Source organism: Grammomys surdaster, unplaced genomic scaffold, assembly GCF_004785775.1.
Source record: "Grammomys surdaster isolate TR1022 unplaced genomic scaffold, NIH_TR_1.0 204, whole genome shotgun sequence".
Lineage (NCBI taxonomy): Eukaryota > Metazoa > Chordata > Mammalia > Rodentia > Muridae > Grammomys > Grammomys surdaster.
This window is the reverse complement of record NW_021604649.1, coordinates 544565-572059: the sequence shown is the minus strand read 5'-3', so window position 1 is coordinate 572059 and position 27495 is coordinate 544565. Positions and strand designations below refer to the sequence as shown.

General features: G+C 39.2%; 1 protein-coding gene across 1 annotated transcript in view; it reads right to left on the bottom strand.

The window, feature by feature from the left end:
• The window catches only part of Dgkk (diacylglycerol kinase kappa), a 120285-nt gene that overhangs the window by 52725 nt on the left and 40065 nt on the right, over positions 1 to 27495 (bottom strand). Inside the window, exons 2-4 of the mRNA XM_028770853.1 lie at positions 16803 to 16913; positions 15140 to 15220; positions 13177 to 13281 (exon numbers count right to left, since the gene is read on the bottom strand). Coding sequence (XP_028626686.1) covers positions 13177 to 13281; positions 15140 to 15220; positions 16803 to 16913 — 297 coding nt within the window. The remainder of the gene's footprint in view (positions 1 to 13176; positions 13282 to 15139; positions 15221 to 16802; positions 16914 to 27495) is intronic.

The following is a 27495-nucleotide window of genomic DNA, read 5'->3' as shown; positions in this document are numbered from 1 at the left end:
TCTCTATTGTTGAAATCACCATGCATTTTGGACACAGGATCTGAGCAAGATCTGACCAGTAAACCTCCTTAGGACTTGCTTTCATGGTACTGGAAGGAGCTATGTGAGCTTCCAAGGGAGGGAGCAACTATCCAGTCCTATCCAGCTGCAACACCTATGAACCAAGAATACAAGCATGGCTTGATAAACTTAAGATTGCAATAGTGGCACCCATATCTTGGTGTAACTAACAGCCTTCTAATTGGACTTAAGGGCTACTCAACAGGAGGGAAAGCAGGCCTAGTGCTAGACACCTAGTTAACTCCTCAGGGCTAGTGAAGTCATAACTTAGAGAAGAACCTATGACTGCCACTTTACTAAACCAGCATAATTCTCTATTGCATTTTAAAGATCTATTCTTATCTCCACAGATAAGTGTAGATATCCCACCGCCATCAAAGAAACTTCTCTTTGCAAACTGACACAGATGATTACAAAGAACTACAACTTGTCAGAATGCAGAGAACCACTGATCATGGAATGCCAGACTCTAAAGCTTTATCTCCAACACAGCTCCTATACCCAAGGCTCTGGGAACATTTGGGAAGAGGAGGTGGAAAGATTTAAGAGCCAGAGGACCAGGAAATTTGTTGTGAGACTGTATTTTCTAGAAATTACAGGGAAGGTCATCCATGATGCCTCAATAATATGGCTGCCTAAACAAAACCTGAATAACAACACCAACAATAGGCATGCTAACATGGGAGGGGGAAAGTGCATAGAGTTCCACCCATAACTAAAGACCTATAGGAAGGGAAGAAGTGCTGAGAACAGGAGAAATGATCTTTCCCAGGGATGAGCTCCTAATTGGTTATCCACTACCAAGTAACCAGCTTTGAAATCATAGACATACAAGCAACCCTAAATTTTCTGCGCTCTCCCCCTCCCCCCCTCTCTCTCTCTCTCTGTGTGTGTGTGTGTGTGTGTGTGTGTGTGTGTGTGTGTTATCTCAACTAAAGAAAAAAAGACCACTATTTCTAGATTTCTGGAAGGAGCATGGGAGTGCTGGTGGGAAGAAAGCAAAGAGGAGAAAATGATGTAACTGTATTTTAATTTTAAAAAACAAAGGGGTTCCTGGGTGGGTGGGGTGGGGTAAGGGGATAACATCTGAAATGTAAATAAAATATCCAATTTTTAAAAATCACAAAAAAAACCTGATAAAATAAGCACAGTCCTTTAAAAGCTCACAATCCTGAACAGATTTTTTTTTCATGAAGGTCAATTGAAAATGCTTAGTCTCACTAATCACTAAATGCAAATCAAAGCCATGGTGAGATACCATCTTTTTCCTGGTAGAATACTCTGATCAAAAGAGATGAGAGGCTCTACACTGCCCAGTGAGTCCTCTGAAGCATGCCAAGCTTCCCTGAGCAGGCTGCTATCCCTGCTGGACATCCATTCTCCCACCACCTCTCCACCCACCTCATCATACCTGTGGAGCCTGAACCATACAGGTTACCTCCCCCCCCCGCCCCCCCCCCCGCCCCAATTCCCCTGCTCTCTGAGTCCTCCAGGGCACCACAAGCTGCCCTGAGCAGCCTGCTATCCCCGCTGGACATCCATTCTCCCTCCTTGCTGAGCCTGAACTATACAGCCCAAGGATACTCATCAGAGGCCTGTCACAGCAGGACCATCGAGGATAATCATCCTCTCAATACCTACCACAACAGGAACATCCAGGAACCAAAGCCATCCAGATGGATAAAGGGCCTCCAAAGAACACAATCAACAAAAGCCAGGGTAATATGGCTTCAGAGCACAGCTAGTCTGCTACAAGCCTTGTATATTCTACGACAACCAAAGCACAAGAAAATGACCTTAAATCCAATCTTCTAGAAATGATAGAGGCCTTTAAAGAGGAAAGGAATAAATACCTTAAAGAAACACAGGAAAATACAAAGAAGTAGAGGTCTTTAAAGAGGAAACAAATAAATGCCTTAAAGGTATACAGGAAAATACAATTAAACAGGTGAGGGGAAAAAATAAAACTGCAAGACCTGAAAGTGGAAATAGAAGCAATAAAGAAAACACAAACTGAGGGCATCCTGGAGATGGAAAACTTAGGGAAGAGAACAGAACAACAGACCCAAGCATCACTAACAGAATACAGGAGATGGAAGAGAGAATCTCAGGCATAGAAGATACAATAGAAGAAACTGATACACCAGTCAAAGAAAATGTTAAATCTAAAAACTTCCTGACATAAAATATCCAGGAAATCTGGGATATCATGAAAAGACCAAACCTAAGAATAATAGGAATAGAAGAAGTTGAAGAGTCCCAGCTTCAAGATGAAGAAAACATTTTCAACAAAATCAAAGAAGAAAACTTTGCCAACCTAAAGAAAGAGATGCCTATACACATACAAGAAGCTTAGAGAACACCAATTAGACTGAACCAGAAAAGAAAATCCTCCCACTACATAATAATCAAATCACTAAATCTACAGAACAAAGAAAGGACATTTAAAAGCATCAAGGGAAAAGGCCAGGTAACATACAAAAGCAGACTTATCAGAATTAGACTAGACTTCTCAAAAGTGACTCTAAGAGCTAGAAGGGCCTGGATATCTTGCAACCTCTAAAAAACTCACAGATGCCAACCTAGACTATTATACCCACCAGAAATCTCAATTGCCATAGATGGAGAAAACAAGAAATTTCAAAAAAAATCCAAGTTCAAACAATATCTATTCACAAATCCAGCCTAACAGAAAATACTAGAAGGAAAACTCCAACCCAAGGAGAGTAACTGCATCCAAGAAAACACAGGAAATAAGTAATTCCATATCAGCAAAAATAATGGAAGCATGCACACACACACACACACATACTCACACACACACACACACACACACACACACACACACACACTCACACACACACTCACAGATACACACACACACACACACACACACACACACAATAACAGGAACTAACAATCCCTGGTCATTAATATCTCTCAACACCAATGGACTCAATTCTCTAATAAAAAGACACAGCCAAATCTTAAGAAGAGGAGTAGAAGGCAGGAGAAGGGCAGTGAGAGAGATTTAAAGTGAATAAATAAAATAAAAAAATATAAAAAACTAAGAAAACAATGAGAGGTACAAAGTGTTGGAAAGGATATTGAACAAAGGGAGTTTTGAAAATGTGTTTATTAAAATGCAAATTAATATAACCATTACAAAAAACACTAGAGAGATCCATCAAAAAAATTGAAAGCAGAACTAACACACAATGTTAGAATTATCGAGACTGGTAACATGAGGATCTAATATCAGTTTCTTTGGGGATAGGAAGACACAAGTTCAAAGACTACAGAATGAGTTCAAGGCTAGCCTGGGCAACTTGGTATGCTCCTGCTTTTAAAAAAGCTTAAACTATTTATTTCTTTTCCCTTTTTGGATCATAAAATATTTATAGCAATTGCCTCTTCCCTTTCCTTCTTCCAAGCACTCCCATATACCCCTCCTTGCTCTTTTTCAAATAGATAGCTTCTCTTCTTATTAATTATAGTTACATGCATATGTACACATTATCATTGCAGAGGAGGTAGGTGAAAGATTGTAAGAGCCAAAGGAACAGGGATTGTGTTGTGAGATTGGGTTTCCTAGGAGTGGAAGAAGCTACATCCATGAAGTCACACCAGGATTGCCTAGCCCTGAGCTGAACAGTAGACATGGTAATACAGACCTAGTAAGAAAGAGTGAGAAAGCCCAGGAGACCTCAACCCTACACAAAGAACTACAGGCAACTAAGACAGAGACAGACAGACGGACAGAGAGAGGGAGGGAGGGAGGGAGGCAGGGAGGGAGGGAGGGAGGGAAAGAGAGAGAAATACTGTCAGATCCTAGATCCAATCCCTGTTCTGTAAAATAAAACAATGCAATATTTTTATTCTTTCTTCTGTATGTCAAAGTTTAAAAAGCAAATATTCTTAGTTTGAAGTCACTTTTGTTAGATATAAAATGGCTATACCAGCCTGCTTCTTAGGTCTGTTTGCTTGGAATATCTTTTCCCAATCATCCCCCACCCCTGCTGAGGTAATACCTATTCTTCATATTGAAGGGTGTTTCTTGGATACAGCAGAAGGATGGCTCCTGTTTCACATCCATCCTGTCTGAAATTTTTTTAAATTTCTCTTCTTTTGACTTTAATTGTCTACTCTGGAATTATTTATTTCCTGTGTTTTCTTGGAAATAGTTAAAGGTTTTAGGTTGAGGTTTACCATCTAAGCACCCTTTATAGGTCTAGATTTGTAGATAAATTGTTTAAATTTGTTTTTTGTCATGGGATGCCTTTCTTTCTCCATCTATGGTGACTGAAAGGTTTGCTGTGTATAGCAGTCTAGGCTGACATCATTGATCTCTTAGAGTCTCTGCAATACACCTGTCCTGGCCCTTCTGGCTTTAGAGTTTCCACTGAGAAGTCAAGTGTAATCCTAATAGGTCTCCCTTTATTTGTTACTAGGTCTTTTCCCCTTGCAGCTTTTAATATTCTTTCCCTGTTCTGTACATTTACTGTTTAGATTATTATGTGCTTCTTGTACCTTTATAGATATGCGCTTCTTCAGGTTAAAAATATTTTGTTCTATCCTTTATTGAAAATATGTTCTGTGCCTCTACCTGTGTTTCTTCTTCTTCTTCCTAAATTTAGTCTGTTCATAGGGTCCCAAAAACCTTGGATGTTTTATATCAAGAGTAGTTTAGACTTAACATTTTCTTTGAACAATGTATTCATTTTTTCTATCATGTCTTCAATGACTGAGATTCTCTCTTCCATCTCTTGTATACTATTGGTGAAGCTTACCTCTATAGTTCCTGTTCCAATTCCTAAATTTTTAATTTCCAGAATTCTGTCAGTTTGTATTTTCTTTACTGATTCTATGTCCACTTAACAGTTTTATTCATTTCTGTCCATTGGGCTTTTTTGTTTTGTTGGATGATGTGTGTGTGTGTGTGTGTGTGTGTGTGTGTGTGTGTGTGTTGTGCACATGCATGTGCATACACACATGTTAAAGTGGTATCCTCATGACTTGACACAGGACAAAAAAGCTTAGTTGGTAATAGTATATGTACAGGCAGTCTGAATTTGCTACAATGTACCACAGGCATGCACATTTCTTCCTTATGGTCTTCAATTACCTTTGTATAGACTTTTAAAAAGTATTTTATTATGTTTCAACTATGTTGTAATATTCAGGGTGTGCTATAGTGGGGTTTCTGGGCTCTAGTGGAGACATAGTGCTCTGGCTGTTGCTATTTTTATGCTGGTGTCTCAGCATCTTGGTTTGCTATGATTATAGTTTTAGATGGTGGTATCTGGTTTTGTCTTTGTTGGGTGGGTTTTTTCCCCCTTGGTTTCTGTTTACTTCTTATTTTTCAGGAGAATGTGATGGCTGTGTGTTTCATGGTAGGAAATTTTCTGTGGACATGATAGCTATGGCCGCTGGGAATTCTAGGCAAATAAACATAAGAAGCAAGCTGGTAAAGCCATTTTAATATGTGACAAAATAGACTTCAAACAAAAACTAATCAGAAGAGATAGGAAGGACACTGCCTTCGTTCTCATCAAAGGAAAAAATCCATCAAGAGGACATTGTGATTCTTAACATCTATGCCCAAACCACAAGGACACCCAAGTATGTAAACGAAGCACTACTATCACATAAATCACATATTGACCCTCACACACTGATATTAGGTCACTTCAATACACTACTCTTATCAATAGAGATATCATCCAAACAAAAAAATTAAACAAAGAACTGGAGCTATCCAACATTATAAACAAACGGACTCAACAAATGTTTAAAAAACATTTCACCCAGGCTGGAGAGATGGCTCAGTGGTTAAGAGCACTGACTGCTCTTTCAGCTGTCCTGAGTTCAATTCCCAGCAATCGCAGGTGGCTCACAACCATCTGTAATGGGATCTGATGCCCTCTTCTAGTGTGTCTGAAGACAGCTATAGTGTACTAACATATATAAAATAAATAAATCTTTCTGCACCTCATGAAACTTTCTCTAAACTTGAACAAATACTAAGACACAAAGGAAGCGTCATCAAATACAAGAAAATTGAAACAACTCCATGCATCCTATCAGACCATCTGATTAAAGTGGATATCGGCAACAAAAAGCTTATGAACTCACGGAAACTGAACAGCTCCCTACTGCTTGAAAAACTGGTTAAGTCCGAACTAAAGGAAGAAATGAAAGACTTTCTAGAATTTAATGAAAGTGAATACACCACATACCCAATCTTATGTGATACAATGAACACAGTTCTAAGAGGCAAATTCATAGCACTAAGTGCCTACATTTAAAAAATGAAGAGATCTCAGACTAACAACTTAATAGTCTGCTTGAAAGCTCTAAAACAAAAAGAAGAAATCATTCCCAACAGCAATAGGTGGCAAGAAATAATCAAACTCAGGGCTGAAATCAATAAAATAGAAACAAAGTAAACAATGAAAAAGAGACTTGTTTATCTGAGAAAAACCAACAAGCTGGGCAATCTCTGTCCAAACTAAGAGGCTGAGAAGGAGTATCCAAGTTAATAAAACCAGAAACGAAAAGGAGAACATAAACTCATATGTCAAGGGAACACAGAGAATATTAAAGGCATACATTAAATACCTGTACATCACCACATTTGAAAAATCTAAAAGCAATGAATAATTTTCTTGCTATGTATCACTTACCAAAGTTAAATCAACACCAAATAAGCAATTTCAACAGACCTATAACCACTAGTGAAATAGAAGCAGTTATTAAAAGCCTCCCAATGACAACAACAACAGCAAAAGCCAATTCATTTTATGAGGCCACAGTTATTCTAATACCCAAACCACTCAACAAAGAAAATTTAAAGACTAACTAATATCGTTTAGAAACATAGATACAAAACACACAATAAAATATTAGTAAACCGAATCTACAAACCAAAAAGCAATAAATGTAATCAATCATACAAAATATCTGAAAGACAAAAATGGCATGATCATCACATTAGATGCAGAAAATACCTTTGACAAAATCCAACCCTGAATTGGAAATTTCTAGTTTCTTTGGAAAGTTAGTTATGTCAAATGATGTTTTGCTGGGGCACACAGGTGAAAGGCTGTTTTGATATAGCAAACACATGAAAGGACCTGCGATGAAGGAATATAAATATGACCCCACAGACATTGGGAGATAAGCACTGAGCATTGGGTTTGGTTTGCTCAGCCTCGATATTTTTTGCTAAAGACACACATGAATTGGTTCACTTTACATACAGTTATTGAGCTCAACTTGTAACTTGCACAAGAATTGCTCTTGAGGTTCCTGCAGGCAGCTTGCTGCTTCACAGCCTCGCCTCAGGCAGGCTGGTGAGCCTGGCAGTTCCTTAAGGATTGAAAGACAGCTGCTGGTTCCCAACTGGTGTCTGCTTGCTAGAGGACTGGACTGGAGCTGATGACTCTCATTTGGTGTTTGCTACAGAACTGGACTGCTGCCCAAGAAGATTGAGCTTGATCCCCACCCCAAAGTATTGCTAAATAAATCCACTTCCCCTATATCCTAATAACTTTTCTCTTCCACTACCTCTGCTGGGCGGTAGGCTAGAGGAGAGGTTGAACCCTTATTAAAAGTAGGTTGCAAAAACTTTATGCCTACACAACACCATTCATGATAAAAGTCCTGGAGAGAATCCGGATATAAGGGACATACCTAAATACATTAAAGGAAGTTCACAGCAAGCCCAGAGACAACATCAACTTAAATGGAGAGAAACTTAAAACAATTTCTCTAAAATCAGGAATAAGACACAGATCAAGGGGACACAAATTGGAAAGGAAGGCGTCATTGCAGAGATACGATAGTATACATAAGTGACTCACTTTATCACCCTGTATGAAATTCAACTCCAAATGGATCAAAAACCTCAATATAAAACCAGATACACTGAACCTGATAGAAGAGAAAGTGGGAAATAGCCTTGAACTCATCGGCACATGAGAGGACTTTCTGAACAGAACACTAGTAGTGCAGGCACTAGGATCAACAATTAATAAATGGGACTCCATGAAACTGAAAGGCTTTTACATGGTGAAGGTTGATGTAATTTGGACAAAGTTGCAGCCTACAGAATGGAAAAACATATTTTTACCAACTCCACATCTAATACAGGATTAATATCCAATATATATAAAGAACCCAAGGATGTAGATATCAAAAAACTAAGAAGCCAAACAAAGAATCCAAGCTTTAAATGAAGTATATATCTAAACAGAATCTTCAACAGAGGAAACTCAAATGGCTGAGGAACACCTAAAAAAGTTCAACATCCTTAGCCATCAGGGAAATGCAAATCAAAATGATCCTGAGATTCTATCTTAAACCACTCAGAATGGCTAAGATCAAAGACTCAAGTGACAGTCCATGCTGGCAAGGATGTGAAGAAAAAGAAATACTCCTTTGCTGGTGGGAGAGAAAACGTGTATAATCACTCTAGAAATCAATATGGTAGTTCCTCAGAAAGATAGGAGTCAATCTACCTCAAGACCCAGGTATACCACTCTTGGGCATCTATCCAAAGGATAATCCATCCTAACACAAGGACACTTGCTCACCCATGTTCACTGCTGTTCTATTCATAATAGCCAGAAATTGAAAGACCTAGATGTCCCTCAACAGAAGAATGGAGAAATAAAATGTGGTACATTTACACAATGGAGCATTGCTCAGCTGGTTTAAAAAAATGTCATGATATATGCAGATGAATGGATGGAACTAGAAAAAACAAACAACAACCAAGACAAAACACAAACAAACCAAAAACCCAAACAAACAAACCCAAAAGGCATCCTGAGTGAAGTAACTCATACCCAGAAAGATAAACATGGTATGTACTCACTCACTTACGAGTGAACACTAGCTGTTAAGTAAAGGGTAATCATGCTACCATGTGTAGGCCCAGAAGTTAGGCACAGAGGAAGGGAATAAGAGAGACACATGAATTTCTCTTGGAGGGGAATATAGAATAAATTTCATAAATTTTATGAACTGGGGGGGGTAGATGTACTGGAAATGGGAGGGTCAGGTGGACAGGGAGCGAAAGCTTGAAATGAGGGGCATTTGAAGGTTGGTATGGGAACCTAGTGCAATGGAAACTTCCTAAAATATAATAAGAAATCAATCCTAATAAAGTGTCCAAATAAAGGGGGGGTGTAGTCCTAACTGGCCATATCTTGTCACATAAGGAAGCTTCCAGCACCTGGACTAAATTATAACAATGGTCAAATTACAAATGGCCAAAGGGGTCCCATGGAAATCTCAAACAACCCAAACTGTTGCCGAGACAATAGATTACTCTTTGCAAACCGATGGCAAGGTCCCATTGCTGAAGACCACACTCACACAATTCATTGCACAGGAAGAGATTGAGCTGGTGCCTCCACAGAACCTTCACCCTAATATTTTAGTGTTTTTGGCACAGGAAGGTATTCCATACGCTATCAAAGGGAAAACATAAACCACAACCCAGCCACAAAACCATTGCTCTACAATGCTCTCCTGCCTCCAAAATATGCTGGGGCAATGGTGGCACAAAGCTTGTAGGAGTAACCAATCAATGTCTAATTTGACATAAGGTGCACTCCGTGAAATAGAACCTTGTTAGTACCTTACTTCCCTGTCAAAACCTCCTTCCTACCACACTCCTTCAGTGGTGCAGACAAAACCAAGGACCTTTCACTTGGTAGTTTATGTGTTCTACCATTGACTTCCGCCCTCATTCCCACTGTATCTTTTTCTTATATATAGCTTTTTTTTCTTAGTCCACCATCTAAAAATTAGTATTTACTCCTTGTCTGCCTTTTCTATCATCCTACTGGGATTGTGACTGTTTGTATATGCTTGGCCCAGGGAGTGGCATTATTAGAAGGTGTGGCCCTGTTGGAGTAGGTGTGTCACTGTGGGTGTGGGCTTTAAGACTCTACTCCTAGCTGTCTGGAATTGAGTCTTCCACTAGCAGCCTTCAGATGAAGATGTAGAACTCTCAGCAGCTCTTGTATGTACCATGCCTGCCTGGATGCTGTCATGTTCCTGCCTTGATAATACTGGACTGAACCTCTGAACCTGTAAGCCAGCCCCAATTAAATGTTGTCCTTATAAGAGTTGCCTTGGTCATGGTGTCTGTTCAATGTAGACACCCTAACTAAGACAGGGATTTACCTTTGTTTTGCCTCAAGTATATATAACTCCCTGAAGTTCTAGCCTCTATTGTTCCCCTATCTAATCAATTCTGTGTTCTGTATGTGGGTGAGAGTATGTGTGTACATGTCTGGACACATTTGACATACATGTGTACAAGTGTAGATGAGGCCATGAGGTATCAACATCATGTATTTCTCCCTAACTTATTTTGTGAGACAAGGTCTCTCACTCAGCCTAGACATTGCAATCTTAGCTACGCTGGTTGGCCAATTAACTCCTGAAACTCACCTGCCTCTGCACCTCATGGCCTCAGTCCTGGATTGAAAGGAAAACACTGCCATGGCAGGCTTTTTATGTGGGTGCTGGGGATGCAAATTCAGGTTCTCATGCTCACTAGCAAGTTTTACCCACTAAGTCATCTGTTCTTCTTCTCTATTCTTTATTTCTAAACTATACAACTGAACAACTCTTCTTTTTCCAATCTCCTTTCCATTGAAATGTCAGCATATTGTAAGCCTTCATTCCTTGCCCTGGCACTGAAAAACCTCTGCCATTATAGCTACTTCACCTCTCTGGTTATGCTTCTTATGTTCATATTCCTAAACATTTTCTAGCCACACTTCATTGTGTTTCAAGAAACGTCTCTTGCCTTAGCTTTTTCTTATATTCATGTCTTTGTTCAGGACTCCATGCTGGCCCAAACCCTTGCCCATAATTAAGTCCCATTTGTCTCTCAAGGTCAGTCTCAAGTCTCTTTATTCATTCTTCCTAGAAGACTCTAGATACTTATCCCCTCCTCTTCTGCACTCCTGTACTAATTTATTATCTGTTTTATCTGAGAATTAACTGTCAGTAGTAGCATCATGTCTCCCTAACTACCTAAAAGCTCACTGGGGCCAGGAAGTAGAAGTCTACTTTTTGTCCAACACATTGGGCAATGTAACTGAACATCTGGTGGTATATCTATTGAATAGTTTCCAATATATTATTCAATTATCTTGTCAGTTCTCTAATATGTCACTAAGCCCATGATTAACCTTTTGTCACCACAAATGTCAGGCACTACTGGTGACAGAAGATAGGAAAGATTGTTATATACTAGGTGCATGAGGGAAATATTTGCCTGTTTAAGCCTCAAGCAAGATTAAATGCTAAGGTTCTCATAGTGAGGGCTTTGTCCAGCAGCTAGAAATGTTTCTTAATGTATTTAGGTTCCTGAGGCAACTCCACAGAGGTTTGCATTCTGTCCTTATCCAATTCTTCTAAGAGAGTAAACAGGCACATTATTCTTTTCTTTTGAGCATGTGATGGTTGTTAATAGCCAGGTGTTTAATTCACTGGAGTGAATAATGACACATCTATTTCCTGACAATTTTCTCTAGGATTTTTGCATTCCTAAGCTAATAATTAAAATTCAAAATATCCCATGTGACCATTTGTGAAATTGAAAACATTATGTGATATATAAGAAGCATTCCAGTTTGAATAGAAGTAAGCCAAGAGAAAGGCATTGCTCCTCGAGGATAAGAACAGCAGAGCAGTAAAGAATGACCAACTCTTTGTTGCTGCCTCTAATGACGACCTCATTGCCAGAGTGGGGATATACTACTCCATCGGGAAAGGAAGAAGAAAAGAGCAAAGCAGTTAAATACTAGATGCTAAGTCAAGTGAAAACCTATTATCAGATGCTATGGGGAGGACTCTCAATTGAGTGTTATATTGTAGGCCTGCCAGAGGGCTTCATAATATGCTGGAGGCTCCAGTTTAGTCACGTTGGCATGTTACCCCCACGTTGGCATGTTACCCCCACCATAGTCATGAACAGTCAGACGTACAGTTATGACACCAAGTGGTCAGAAGCCTCAGAAACCCCAGGAATATGGGGAAAGATGGATCTTCTCCAGGACATTATTTTTATTTTCTAAGCCTCATTATTACTGAGAATCCTGCTCCAGCCTAAATGTACAAAGCAACTCTCTGCTGTTCATTAGTTATTTAAGATACTAAGATTGTCTGTGATATATTTTCTTTTGGATTTTTAAAATTATATTGTGTGACATCGAGGTCTTTAAAGACTGTGTTCACTTTGCTCCTTTATCTCCAAGACTTTCACAGAAGAATTTTGTTTTAGGGTGAACTCTATATCATTCTAAGTCAAAAGTGACTTCAAGATTTCCCTTATATTCACAAATTCTTTCAAAAATATTTACCTAGCCGCACTGTGATGAGCACACTTTTCTAAGTAAATAAATGGCATGATCCTTTCCATCTTGCAAATTATATAGATTGTAATTGTGGTAGATTCACAGAAGAGCTGATGGAGGCCGGATCTCACAGTCTGAATGGTAGCCCTAAAAAGCACCCTGATGAGCTGTGGGGTAGGCTGCTCTGGTCCTTCCTTCTACATTTCTTTTATAATGGATAGAAAAGGTAGACTTGTATAGCAGTTAAAGACATAAGCCTAGGGATTACAGAGCCTGGGTCCAAATTTTCTTTTGTTTTGTTTTTCAAGAGAGTGCTTATTTCTCCTTGATCTGATTCCTTTCTCTTTTTCAGCCTTAATTTCCTTTAAGTGTTATTATTGTTATTCTGAACACAGGAATTTAAACTGCTGATTGCAACTTTCTTAGTATCATGGATATCTAAGTTAGCTGCACAAAAACATCCTGTACATTTCATCCGTTGGATATACAATGACATATCTGCCAAATGTGTACAGAAGAGTCTAAGTTACATGTTACCAAGGTCTGAGCCTAAGTGAATTTCTCCTATTTGTGAGGCGTTCTAAACAGGTTTCCAAATGATAGCTACATAGACATCCTGGCTGGATCGTCTCTCCTATTTTACTAGTTCTTTGTTTCAACTGATTTTCCAATGTAGTCACTTAAATATTTTCTTATAAGAGTTGTGCGGCTTTGCTACCATTCGCCTTACCTGATGGATTTCTCCCTGTTGGACAGTTTTTATGATGTTAATCCATTCTTCCATGTCTTGCCGGGTAGGTGCAATTAGAGAGAAATGTCGATGTGGTGTGATAACCTAAAGAAAACATCCTATTATTAGTTGATTTTCACCAACAAAGCCCCCTGTCTAAAATCTGAAAATTCTCTATGAAATTAGACATAGTTGCCAAGCATATTCCAAGCCACTTCTTGAATATGACATGTTTCCAGAGCCACCCTCAGCTGCTTTAATAACTATTCAAAACAATAATAATTATGATAGTAATAATTAAGATTTTAATGCCACTTCATAGATGCCAAGAACTATTCCAATGTACTTTTAGGCATATTATTTCCACCAAATTTCATTACGGTCCCCTGAGATGGGCATTGTAATTGTTCCCATTTCATAGCCAGAACAACTGAGACAAGGACAGAGTTACCCAGCAGCTTAAAAAAAAATGAAGCAAATTCTCTGGTTCTTGAATCCCCACTTTTAAGCGTTCAGCTCCATGCCATCTATTTCTAAAATGAGTGTGCCTAACATTTTTACTTGCTCACTGCTGTTCTGTGTGAAGTGGGGAAAGTGTATTTGTTTCAACAGGGTGCCTCTCTTGCTGCATGTGGGCAAAATAAGATGTAAAGAAATCCAGTTTCTTTCTTTATCATAAACAGGGATAAATGGAAGGGCATTTTACAGGAGTCTCTCTTAATCCCTTGTGATAATGCAAGAACCCAGCCAGGAATAGTATCAAAGCCACTCTGAAGGTCTTGTTTGTTGCTTTGTTTGTTTGTTGCTGGGTTTGCTTGTTTGCTTGTTTATGTATTATTGGGTACATGTGTATATATGATGTTTGTATATACATGTATGCACGTGAGTGGAAGTGTGCATGTGGCAAAGACCATGTAGGAAGGCCAATTGTTAGGTGTTGGTTCTCTCCTTCCTCGATGGGGGTCCAGGGATTGAGTTCAGGTTGTGGAGCTTACACAGGAGTCATCTCACTGGCTCAGTATTGAAGGTCTTAATGATGTAGACCAGGAGCAGAACTGGACTTTCCCCAGATAGTAAGAGAAAACAAGACTGGCTATGATATCAGTCATTGCTTCAATGGCCCTGCTTATTTTTATGATGAATGTCTCAAATGGAAGCTAGTGCTAACCAGACTAGCATGTAATTTCTGTCTCCTTTTGCTCTTGATTTATGGTAGATAGGCATAGAAACTGGTTGGGAACATGGCTACACTCACTCCTTCATTTCACATCTATTTCTTAGCTAATCTGCTGTGCAGTGGCCCTGAGCTTTCATTAAGATAAGGGATAGAGTAGCCTCAAGAAGAAACCTGATAAAACCAACTGGTGAGGCTGAGGAAGACAATTTCGGGAGAGGTGAGAAGGAGTCTTTGGAGCTAGTGGACTTGATACTGATTTTCAGTGATTATTTTGGTTTAGATTTACATGCATGAGCAAAGCTGCACAACATTCCAGGCGCACTAAGCCCTGAAAACTTCCTCTGCTTTCTTAGAAGGATTTTCATCCAAAACCTCACTGTGGGCTAGATTTCACTGAGGATTATCTATAGCATCAAAGGAAATGATGCCACAGACCTTGGTTATTCTAATTTTTCCTATGAATTACCCGTGTCTTGTAACCCTTTCCAACAATACTTCTAAATTACATTTACCAAGAGGAGTGATTGAATGCTATAATAGTCAAAGGCCCCTTGTTCCTTAAAGTCAGCTTGGCTTTATAGCAGCCCATTTATACTGAACATAATCAGTACTCACTGTCCTGTCTATCACTAGGATAGTGGAAATTTGTATGAATAATAACACTTTGCAATCAAAGAAGACACAATAAATCTGATGCCCCCCACAAAATGGACCAAGCAGCTATAACCACCCATCTTCTTAGCCAGTCCCACCCATGCACATTCAGATATTCTCAATCTTACTTACACAAAAGCCGTGGTAAAGATTTCTGAAGCTACTTTCTGCCAAGACGACTTGAGACAGATCAATTGTTTCAAAATGTGCAAACTGGAAAGACATAGGAGGAGAATGGTGAGAAGCCATTGGATTCATTAGCACAAATAGACATTGAAATGTACACACACACACACACACACACACACACACACTGACAAACTTTTTTTGGCAGTAATGACCCAATCATTTATTTGTCTTGAGGGATAGGATTTACATAGTAACAGGATTTTTGTAGATATAGCAAGTATAAAACTAAATAAAAATACAGCTTTCCTACAACTTTTCCATGGGCTTGTAGTAAGCCTTAGGTTGGTCAGTTCAGACTTATCAAAATATAAATTTAAGGCTAGATAAAATGGCAAAATATAGCCTACCTGGGTAACTTGTAGTATAAATTATGATTTAATTTATTGTGTTGGCAGCCTTTGACTATCTTGTCACATCCAGTTTGGAGCTTGTATCTCCTGGTATAATTGATGTGGTAGTTGTTGCCCAGGTATCAGCTGGAAATCAGTACTATCAGAAGGACAGGCTGTTTGATCACTATGTAACTTGTGCTGTCATGCAAGACTCCATGTTCAGAATAGCCCAGGACTTGGTTTAATGCTTTGTTATTGTCATCTTTAAATTCCTGATCATTTGATCTTTGGGCTTGTGTTTTGTAAATAAAGCCCAATAAGACCATGGGCTGTGCACATGTACATAGGAGACACGTATCATCTGCATGTCCACCCTGTGTCGTGGCATACTAATTTGTCATAGGCCTGAGTTTAGAATTCTAGTGAATTCCATCATAGTAGTAATGCAAGTACAAAGTGTGATATGTTTATGACAGAGCAGGCAGGCATACTGACAGTCCACACAGTCTGCTGGAGTTAGAACTTGCTACAAACATGAAGAAAAGGTAATGTTTTTTAGGAAACAAGCAACCAGGAAGCTCTGTTCTATTAATTCTTATTCATGTACTTATCCTGAGGTTATGCAACCATTTATGCTGAAAAGGATGACAATGAAGGAAAAGGAAAGCTCAGGCAAGCTACTGTTCCTTTTAATAGGCAGGACATGAAAATATAACAAAGAGAAGAAAAAGAACTAGTTTTGGATATTGCTGAAAACAAAATACATGTGCATGTATGAGCTGCTACCACAAATTATATCATGATGGTTGTTCTTTCTATAGGTTAAATGCTCTTATATTTACATTTAAAACTTGAGTGGTAGAAAAGAAAATTAAATGTCAAATCTCATGCTAGTTTTTTTTCTTTTTAGAATAACATTAAATATCAAATTAAAACACCATAAATCAACACTTTAGATTTTAGTATAAATATGAAACATTTTATGTTAGTACCACTAATGACATTTTTTCTGGGTTTTGAATAAAGTGTTCTGTTCTTTCATTGCACTGGGCCCAAGGAATTAGGTAGGCACCTCTGGATACAGAAACTAACCAGAATCCAGACAAAGGAAGATATAGGAAAGGGGAAAGAAAAATACTACCATATATTTGTGTAAGGGGATTAGTTAAAAGAAGAATAAATGGTTTTAACTTCTACTCTAATAGCTTCCTCTGCACCCACCCATTTCTTGGCCCCCACCCATTGTAGCATAGATGAAAGGGTTCTATAATTACCGAGGGGTGGTGTGCGAAGTAGAACCTCTGTCCTTGAATCAGACAGTATCTAAGCTTCCATCTTCTGAAGGACTTACAGTTCTTTAGCAGTGGTCCTTCCTTCAGTATTTTCTGAAAGACAGAAGCAGAGCAGTAGGTTGGTTAGACGAACTTGTGAGGCAGTTGATTTGTTCTCTCAGGTAAGAAAACTACCTATCTGAAAAAGTCTATCTCTTCTACATGGCTGATGAATAATAGCCTGTAGGCCAGGCAAGAACACAAGGAAATTAGTTCCACCAGAAAAGGCATTGGATGCCTGTCTATAAAACACTCATAACGACATAGCCTTCGATTTTCTTAGGATAGTTTGCTCAAAAGCTATGGAAAACATTTCCATGTGTGTGCAGGGTAGAAAGAAAAGCATGTATGTGTAAAGAGAAAAATGACAATCCCGAGAAAGAGCGGGTAGCAGTGGAGAAGGCTAATAAGTCCAATAAAGGCTGATTTTCCTAAACTATTAGTGTCAGAGATAGAACCTTCCAATCAGCTCTTTTAGGAAATTCTTCTTAGAATATTAAGTTGGATTATGTCTCTCCACTGCTCACAAGCGTCCAATAGCTTCCTAATATTTTTAGAACCAAATATAAATTCCTTATCAAGGCCTTCTGGGGATTCATGAACTGGTGACGGAGCAAGCATAAAAAGGACTCCAAAAGACAATGACCTTCTGATTGCTTTCTTTATTTAGCACATGATCTGGCCAAAGATTTTCCAGTTATTGCTCAACACACCGATCCTACCGGATACAGAGACCACTTATCATTTTTTGCCACGGGAGACATGCTTGGTTATGTTATAGAAAACAAACATAAAGACTGCCATAAGTACTCACACTCACACTAATCTGGAACCAAACCTATACTTATTGATCAAAGAGTGAGACACTTAAATTCACCAAATCAACCCCCCTTTTTTTACTGTAAAGTCTTCATCATCTAATTTACTATTGAATGCCTTTAATAGCAAATTAGAATTTACTATTAAATGACTAATGAAGTGTTTTATTTAGCCTAACTAGTGCATCTTAAAAGTTTAAATTAATTGATAATGTTTTAAAGGTTTGTGTTTCCAGAAAAATGCAGTTACTTGTATCTTTTATTTACTTTTTTTTAAAAAAAGCAGAATAGCTACCAAAAGTAGGTCTATGTTCTTGCATAGGAACACTTAGCTGGAACCCTGTAGCAGCTGCCACCTTCAGATGGAATATCTGACTACACCGAACAATTGGATGTGAGACTCTAAGTAAGTATTGGGAGGGTATATTGCTCAGTGGTACAGTGCTTGTATCGCATGCAGGAGTTCCTATGCTCAACCCCCAGCACCACAATCAATTCATTAATAGGAAAAACGAAGCTAAAAATGGGGCAGAATGAATAAGAATAAGGTATAACGACATATATGAGTGAAAATATCGTAATGAAATCCATTATTTTTATGTTGATTTAAAATATTAATAAAAGCCAATTGTCCTGGTAACTAGAAACAGGCCACTGCAAGCAGATGTATTAAGGGGAAGGAGATAGAAAATGAAAGTAGAGCCTGAGAATACAGGGAATGAAAAGGGGTTCGAGCACCAAGTGGATAGAGGATAGTAAAGTGATGGGGTTGTAGAAGGCTAAACTAAAATGAAGGAGATACAGAAAAGCTATGTGGAAATCTATGCTCTCCAAACGCAAGCAAAAGTTGTAGTTAGTAGAACTAGAGGAGTTAGTAGAACACAGGCAACATGAAAGGAGAGGGGGGATTTCCTAAGGTTCAAGGTTTAAGTGTTGACAGAGGACTTGGTGATAGGAGACAGTACAGCATGGTCCAAACTAAGGGTATGTGTAGAAACTTTACAGAAATTTGCTAGTTTGTAAGTTAATTAAATACATAATATAAAAAAAGGAGATCAAGCAGGAAGTATCCTGCACGGGTAGATGATGCTCCTAGAAGACCTGGGGTGCAAAATGAAAACTTGATTAACCACCATAAACTGTCGGTAAGATCGTTCACTTTGGATGCATGATATAGAGAAATCAACCTTAAGTGACCAGGAAACACACACTCGCTCAATGCTTTCAAGTTTAGATGGTATAAGATGGAGTAATAAAAGCTGCTGGGGAGAAAAAGACATCAACTGTCTAACCTAGCTATTCTGCCAGCTATTAAATTGACCTGCATGGCAAGATATGTTCACTGGTGCAGTAGTTGAATTAAAGTTACAAAATTAACGAACTACTTTTTGATTAGACGTAAGGCCTGTTACATACATACCAGGGAATTTACATCTGGTGCTGCAAATCTAGTGGCTATTTCTTCTTCCCCTTTTTTCAGTTTAAAGACCTGCAACTCAGGTTACCAGGTATCTAAATATTTGCTTTCTTTTCTGAAAAGCACCTATGCTTTTATTAAATGTACCATTAAACTAAGATGTTTCACATTGTAATCTGGGTATATAGTATCTCCAGATACTTCATATTTTAGCTTAGGCATTTGCCAACTATTTTGTGATATTAGTATAAGCAAGAAGAAAAAATAACTACGTTTCTCAAATTCCTATTTTATCTATCCTTAGACAACATCCTTTTGCTCAGAAAACCATCCTGAGTACAGTGGTTATTCCAGGGCCTCTGTTAGTGCTGGGAACAGGATCTGGCTCCTCTGAAAGAGCATAAAGTGTTTGTAACTGTTGAGCCATCTCTTTATCTTAACCCACTCTTAATAACCCAGCATCCAACCCCAAGTCCAGAGACCTAAGTCAAACCCCACTATTAAGGAGACATTAGAGATAGCAAGCCTATGTAGGAGTAAAGTCTTCTGTATGTCACTGCAACTAATCAGAAATCAGAAATGGATTATGATGAGTTAAGATGTATATTGCAACCCTATAGCCAGCATCAAGAAAGTAACTTTATAATTTTATATATACATATACTACATAAGGACCAGAATGGCTAAAATCCAAAATACCAGTAGCATCAAATGGTATTAGGGATATAATGTAATAAAAACTGTCATTCATTTTTTGTTAGGAATGCAAAATGCTATAGGCAATTTGAAAGACAGTTTGTCAGTTTCTTTTTTTTTTTACAGTTTTTTTTCTTTTTTTTTATTGGATGATTTATTTACATTTCCTATGTTGTCCCCTTACCCCATCCCCCACCATCCCCTCGGAACCCCCAATCCCCTCGCCCCTCCTCCTTCTTCTCTGTGGATGTAACCTCTATCTACACCCCCCCACTCCCACCTCCCCACCCTCAAAATTCCCACCCCCTGGGGCATCCAGCCTTCATGAGGTCAAGGTTCTCTTCTTCCACCTATGCCCAGCAGGGCCCTCCACTTTTACATATTCAGCTGAAGCCCTGGATCCCCCCCTAAGTTTGTCAGTTTCTTGCAAACTCAATGTGTGATCCAGCAATAGCAATCCTTGGAACATACCTAATATGCTGAAAACTTAAATCGCTGCAAAAATTTACACACAAATGTCCGTAGAAGCTTTATCCATAATGACAAGTCCTGGTTTATTATATGATGTTTTGCAATTTTTCAATGTGAGCAGCTAGTGGGGGAAAAAGAAAGCTTTTGAAGGCAAAGAAAATAGTTTGCAAGCTATGGTTAGCTGCCAGGGAGAGTTTGCAAGTCCTGAATTACAACTGCTATCACTTCTGATGAGGTTACAGTAAGTTTAGAGTTCATGTATAAGACGTCTAGTCATCTAAGACACACATACCATGTTGGAGGCAGATAATGCTAATGTAATTTGTGTACAGTAGGGATAATGACTCAACAAGGATTTCTTACTGTCTAAATATAGCCTCTATATCATCAACTCTTGGACATCTATGAATACTCAAACCTGGATATTTAAGGACTAAAAGTGGCTTTCTAAACTCTGTTCTCCTTAGAGAAATGTAACATACTAACCCAATCATTGTTTTTGAACAAATTGTTATTTATTTATTTATTTATTTTTATTAATCATTTTATTTGTTTACATTTCAAATGTTATCCCCTTTCCTGGTCCCCCCCACAGAAACCCCCTATCACATCCCCCTCCCCCTGCTTCTATGAGGGTGCTCCCCGTCCACCCACCCACCCACTCCTGCCTCCCTGCCGTCACATTCTCCTACACTGGGGTATCAAGCCTTCACAGGACCAACGGCCTCTTCTCTTATTGATGCTGGACAAGGTCATCCTCTGCTCTATATGCGGCTGGAGCCATGGGTCCCTCCATGTGTACTGTTTGGTAGGTGGTTTTGTCCCTGGGATCTCTGGGGGATGTGATTGGTTGATATTGTTCTCCTATGGGGTTGTAATCCCCTTCGGCTCCTTCAGTCCTTCCCCTTATTTATTTATTTATTCATTTATTTTTAAAAAGCAACCTCTGGATGATCGATTGAACAGATAGAAGCAAATTTCAGGAGATTTCTACAAGTCTGTGAGCTACGTGCCTTAAAGACAACTTTTCCCTCCTATCAAACTGAACAAAGGTCTCCTGGGGAAACTGAAAGAAGCAAACAAAGGCAGCAAATCCTTCAGATAAAGCTTAGGAAGGGGTGAGCTCCCAGGAGAACCTCCCAGTGCTTCTGAGCCACGGGTGTTAGCAGACCACACATCTCAGTGCCCTCTCTGTGCAGCCATGCACTGTATTGTCTCCAATTTCCAGATAGCAAATCTGAAGGCTTGGACATGCTCCACTACTTTTCTCAACCTGCAATTACAAAAAATGTTGGTGGACTCTGCTTTTTCTCCCTCTGACAAGGAAAGTGGGAATGCCTGGTTAATTAGTATGTATACAACAGAGGGAAGCGGAGTCCCACCCAACCCCCCAACTAAACTTTATCCTAAAAGACCACAGATAGCTCAGAGTTAGATTGTGCGCTGTGTACAGGAGAACTGAGCTAATGAGCTCAAGGGGCAACTAGCCATCCTTATCATTCTAGAGACATAATGTTCTGTGGTGAACATGAAGGAAGTTCTGCTTTTTTAAAAAATAACAGTCTAAGGGTGACTGAAAAACTAATTAGAATTCACATTTATGCAGCATTTTCTAGTGTGAATCTGTCCTATACGGGAAAATCCATAAACTTAGTTTCTTTGTTATTTTTGGTTGTTGTTGAAAATAATTTCCCACAGTTTCTTTAAATGATCTTCCTAGATATTTTTCTCTTTAGACGTCATCAAATAATTTGACAGCTTTCCTTTAAATGGCACTCTGATTTGCACTTTAGAGATCTATAGCATCCTGGGGCTGAAATTTTTGTCAGAAGAACACATTTGTAAGGTTCTTATAAAAGGCACCTATGAATGGGACATTATGTAGTAAAATCTGCTTGGCGGCCACATTTATAGGCACACCATCAATTTCATTAAATGGACCATACTTATAAGCCTCCTTATCTAATTTGTCACATTTCTGTTGTGAATCTGTTTTGTACCGAGTAGGCAGAAGTTAGGGTTATAGAAGTCCTTAGACTCTTTACTGAAAAGCCATACTACCCACCCTCTGATGCTTCTTAACCCGAAGGACACTGCAGACCGGCCTCCTAGTTTTTCCTGTCAGTTGTAATATTAAAACCCGAATAACTCAAGGCAGACTGCACTGTAGTGGGAATGATTTGGGTTGTTAATCCATCTATAGTCCTAAGATTCAGTCACCACAGGTACAGAAGTTTCATTCAAATCCCAGAAGTACAGGACTCAATGCTCAGGTAGGAAGGGCTCCTGTACAGTGTTTGTACAAAATGTTAGTTAAAACTGTGGCAGTCTTGCAGAAACGGCCAGCGTAATGGGAAACTTTGCTTCATTTCATTTTGGATCCTGCCTGATAAACAAGTCCCTAAATCCATTACTCTCACACCCAAGCACAAGGGGTTTTTCTTTCTCATGCTTTCAAAGACTCAGCACATATAAATTAATTGCCAGTACCAATAGAAAGCATATCTTTTGCTCCGCATTTATAAAACGTCTGAAATACCTCAATGGAATCCCGATTGCCTACAGGTAATTAACTCCTGCCTTTTGCTTAATTGAGGAACGCGCAAGCGCAGCTGTGGCCTTGACCTTTTCTTATCTTCCTCCCAAGTCCCCAAAGCCTCTGAAATCTGCCAGTGTCTCTTTTTCTGTGGCTTGTGAGGCTCTGGGGGAATCATTCACCATTATCCCAGTAAAATGACCCCTATTACATAGCCAAATTGAATTTCGTACGTACCCAATCAAACAGTAGGCAAACAGCACCGCGTGCACCCGTACCTGTACGTAGCTAGCTACTCTTCTGTTTTATTTGCTCGTACTGCTCTTGTGGAGGAGGCTGGGCTGAGTTGAGAAATGATCACTCCCCGAATAAGAACTGGACTCTCACTATGAGTCCAGCTTCAGAGACTAGCTTTCTGCATATGGCTTCTTCAGTCTCCAAACCCAGAATATCTATTCTCTTTGCTTTGGGGGTGGAGGTAATAGGAAGAAATCTGCTTCTCAACACAGGCCTGACAAAGTTGATTCAGAACAACACTGTTTGATTTAGTTAAAATGCAACTCTGGGTGGGTGCTTTCGGCTTTAAAGAAGGCCAGACCCACTGTTTCTCTGAAAGCTTTACATTCCCCAGTGTCTTGTTGACGTGGCAGGAGTCAGACAGACTGGCTCCAGCACTTGCTAGCTGTGTGACCTTGGGCAAATCACTTAACCTCTCTGAGCCTCAATTTCCTTGTCAGTTAGATGAGGATACCCTGCAGAGCATATATCTGCCACTCAGAGTCCCTTGTCCCCTGTGAATTGTGGAGCTGGGGCTGGGGTTGAGGCTATAGCTCTATTCATACCAACTTTGAGATCTCAAAGCCATGGTTGGCTCAGTGCTACAGCAGAAGGATGAGAAATAGGGAGAAGTACTCCATGGCTTGTCCAGAAGTTGCAGCACCAAATTCAGGGTAGCCAGAGACAAACTAAGATGTGTTGGTCATGCTAGTATGACTATAGGGAATATACTTCTACTGCATTTTATGCTAAGGAAGAAATATTGAGGATCATCCAGGTTTCTATTATCTGCCAGTAGAACACAGGAAAGTCTATGGCAGTGTTATATTTATTTAGTTTTCTAAACAGGTAAGAATTTTAACTAGTCCTTTACATATCACTACAAAGATGCTTTATTAGACATGTATAAATGTATGATACACATCTGTTCTTGGTACAATTCAGTGTTCTATGTGCAATGGTTCTTGGCTTTCCCAGTTTAATACATGAGAGAGACTTTACAAGCTCCATATATGCATAGCATCCTTATTCTTTTGTATAAGTATAGAACATGTTCTTGCATAGATAGAATGTGATTTCTTCATATGGTTTACTATTGATGGACACTGGTTTCAGGTCCTATTCCGTTAAACCGCATTTAAATAATTCTCTGTATAGAAGTGTCATTGCCTGACACGTGAACGTTGGTAAGATGAATATCCAGGATTGGCACCATAAAATAAATCCACTGGGATCTTAGAGCCAAAACACTTAGACCTTTTTGGGCAACTAAAAACTGGGGAGCAAGAAATCCAGTAAAAAGAACAATGTTAAGGGAAAGCTTAGCTTATAAGTCTGGGTCTTCTTGAATTTCTCTTTCTCTCTCTCTCATACTTTCTCTCTCTCTCTCTCTCTCTCTCTCTCTCTCTCTCTCTCTCTCTTTCTTTCTCTGTCTCTCTCTCTCTGTCTCTGTCTCTCTGTCTCTCTCTGTCTCTCTCTGTCTCTCTCTGTCTCTGTCTCTCTCTCTCTCTCTCTCTCACACACACACACACACACACACACACACACCCCTTTCCTTTGTTTCTTTTTAATTACTGGGGTTTTCTAAGAAGGATAAAAACTACTAATTGTGTAAGGGGTCAGGAGAAGGTAAACAATCTTGGCCCTGGTTGACAAGTACAGAAGACAGTGACTTGGCTTTTGGTACTTGGTTTGGGTCTAGCAACAACTGGGAAAAGTGAAGAGATCAGCAGAACCCCCAGACCTACATACAAGTGTTAATGATTGTTTTGTGCAGAGTGCCTTGCATCTTTGAATAAGCCATCTTACTATGGGTAAGTAGAGTCAAGTAGAGTCAAGTAGATCATGGGTTTGTTGACAGGATTGAGATGTGAGCTCTGGCCTATAGAGTTCAAAGTCTGGGCTCTCACCACAAAACTGCCTTTTAACTTTCTTAGCTAAGCAGCAGACACTTTTAGCCCTTCCTCTACCATTGGAGGTGATGAAGATCAGGATCTGAGTGGGACTGCATAAAGCTAAATCAAATAGTATATTAATGGGAGAACCTGGGCTGGACTTTAGGACATCTTATTTCAGTGGGATTGGGGCTCTTTAGCAACTTGCCTCAGGTGGGTGAGAGTTTCCTGTAAGCACAGATTTTGCATCTGCTCTGCATTAGCAGTGTTTCCTGGAATATGAGCAGAGTTCGAGGACACAAGGGGAACTATGGGAACAAATGAGAGAAGAGCAGCAGAAGAGTGGCTTGATCTCCAGCATGTTATTAAGAGGGAGAACCGGGTTAGAGGTAGTGAAGTTTGTATTGAAAAATGGCTTCCTGCAGAAGGTTGGCTTTGCTCTACAAACACACAGAAGATTAAAGATTACCTTTGGAAAGAGGATTTTTAAGCTGTGGAGAAGCTAAAAGTTTAGAATTAGACAAGATGAGAAGGCTATAATGTCCATGAAAGTTTAGAGAGAGAGCCTTGGTGTGGCCACAGTATATGGTCCCTGAAAAGGAGGTTCTGGGGTCATACAAATTCCCTACCAAAAAAAAAAAAAACCATACCAGAGTATTTTAGATCTTGGTCTTCAAGGATCACAGAGGCCAGAATACCAATTTACTTCTTTGGTATCATAAACTTATACAAGATGACAAAGCAATATCTGCTTGTAACTGCTTTTGCCTTCATCGTCTTACCTTTCAAAGATACAGTTTCTCACATACTCCTTCTCTCAGGACTCTTTGCCCAAACTTTTCTAACTGTAGGTTGCTAATAGCAAACCATATGGCCTTTTTATCTTAACCATGTTTCCTAAGACCAGTGGGCCCTATTGGAACTCACCCGACAGTTCTCATTGGAAGCAGTAGGAATGACCATTTCTTTTCTAAGCTTCAGATCAATCATTCTGATCCACAGAAAGAGAGTGAAGTCTAGCTCACAAGCATCTATTTTCCCCTTTGTTTCCCTTACATTATTTGCCTTAAGGTCTGCAGAAAGAGTCTCATGAAAGAAACAGAGTAGTTGAGAGTTAAGGAAGTTAACTGAGTAGTCCTCAGTCAGAGTAGGTATCAGAGCTAGAATTTGAACTATGATCTGTTTGGCTCTACCTGCCTGCCCCTCATGAAACATCTATGGTATAGTTATCAGGACACAATTTGGATTTCAAATCCAACTTAAGGATCACCTAAGTCCACTTCTTTTTTTATTCAAAGGGACCAGCAATCCTTGCAAGGTTAAATTTCTTGGCAAATTATAATCATGTTCTACGAACAATTTCATGAACGGAAGAAAAAAATCAGTCCCTTGGTGAGGTAACTAAAATGTCATAATCCCAATTTTTTACATATTTTCATTTTTCACCTTGCAGCAACATAGTAGACCAATTAGGAACTTCTAAATCTGGAGACTTTGGCCTTTAAAGGTATTTAGATATGCTTTCAACCTAAGACCAAAAAGGAGCCTTGTGATTATGTGGTTCATTTGGTTAAAACTGTCTCAAACAACATAACACTGATGATTCAACTTGTGTTCTTTCTGGGCTCTCATTTATACAATCATGACTTTAAATGTCTCTCAGCTGTGCAGGTTGTAAGTCCCTGCCAGCTAACCACATGTCCTTGGGAAGTAAATGCTTACTTCAGACTTAGGAAGATTGCCTTATTGCTAAATTGGTCCCATGCACCTATTCAACTGACAGGTTGTCCTGTGATAAAGTGGTTAGATAATATAGAGGGCATGCTTGCGTTTCAAGATTTTCTTAGCCTTAAAGTGTGTGTGGCATTGAGAATAATTATGAACAGAGTAGACAGAATCCAGTGCTAAACCAGTTTGAATCTACCTGCTTCTTGTAGCAATGGTGGACTAGGAAAGGTTATCTATGTTAATTCACTAGTGTGGCTAGCATGTGTGTGTGTGTGTGTGTGTGTGTGTGTGTCTAAAATGGGAGAAGGAGGAAGAGGAAGGAAGGAAAGAAGAGAGGAAGGGAGGGGAAGATCGAGGAGGGAGGGAAGAATGGATAGAGACTCAATTATGAGGGAATTCTTTGTTCTACCTCATCAATTTGAGTAAGAGTAGAACAAAGTAGAAGGGTAGCTCAAGGGTAAGATCATCTTGGAGTATGGTGCCTGATGAATATACACGGATGAAAGTATATTCCACTCAATCCTGGAAGCTGTGAGAAGTCTTGCTGTCTTTACGAAGACCATCCCTGCATGAATGAAATTGTCTTACAGTTTAGCAGTTTGACAAGTCACTAACCCTGGAGAAGAAAGGGAGGAGATAGCAATGATTATCAATGTGTCAAAGAAAAATTGTTATGAGCCTTGATTCCAGATAAATTACTGACTAGGTAGCAAAAGCAAAGTCTCTAGGTAAAAATAAAATAAAATAAAATAAAATAAAATAAAATAAAATAAAATAAAATAAAATAAAATAAAATAAA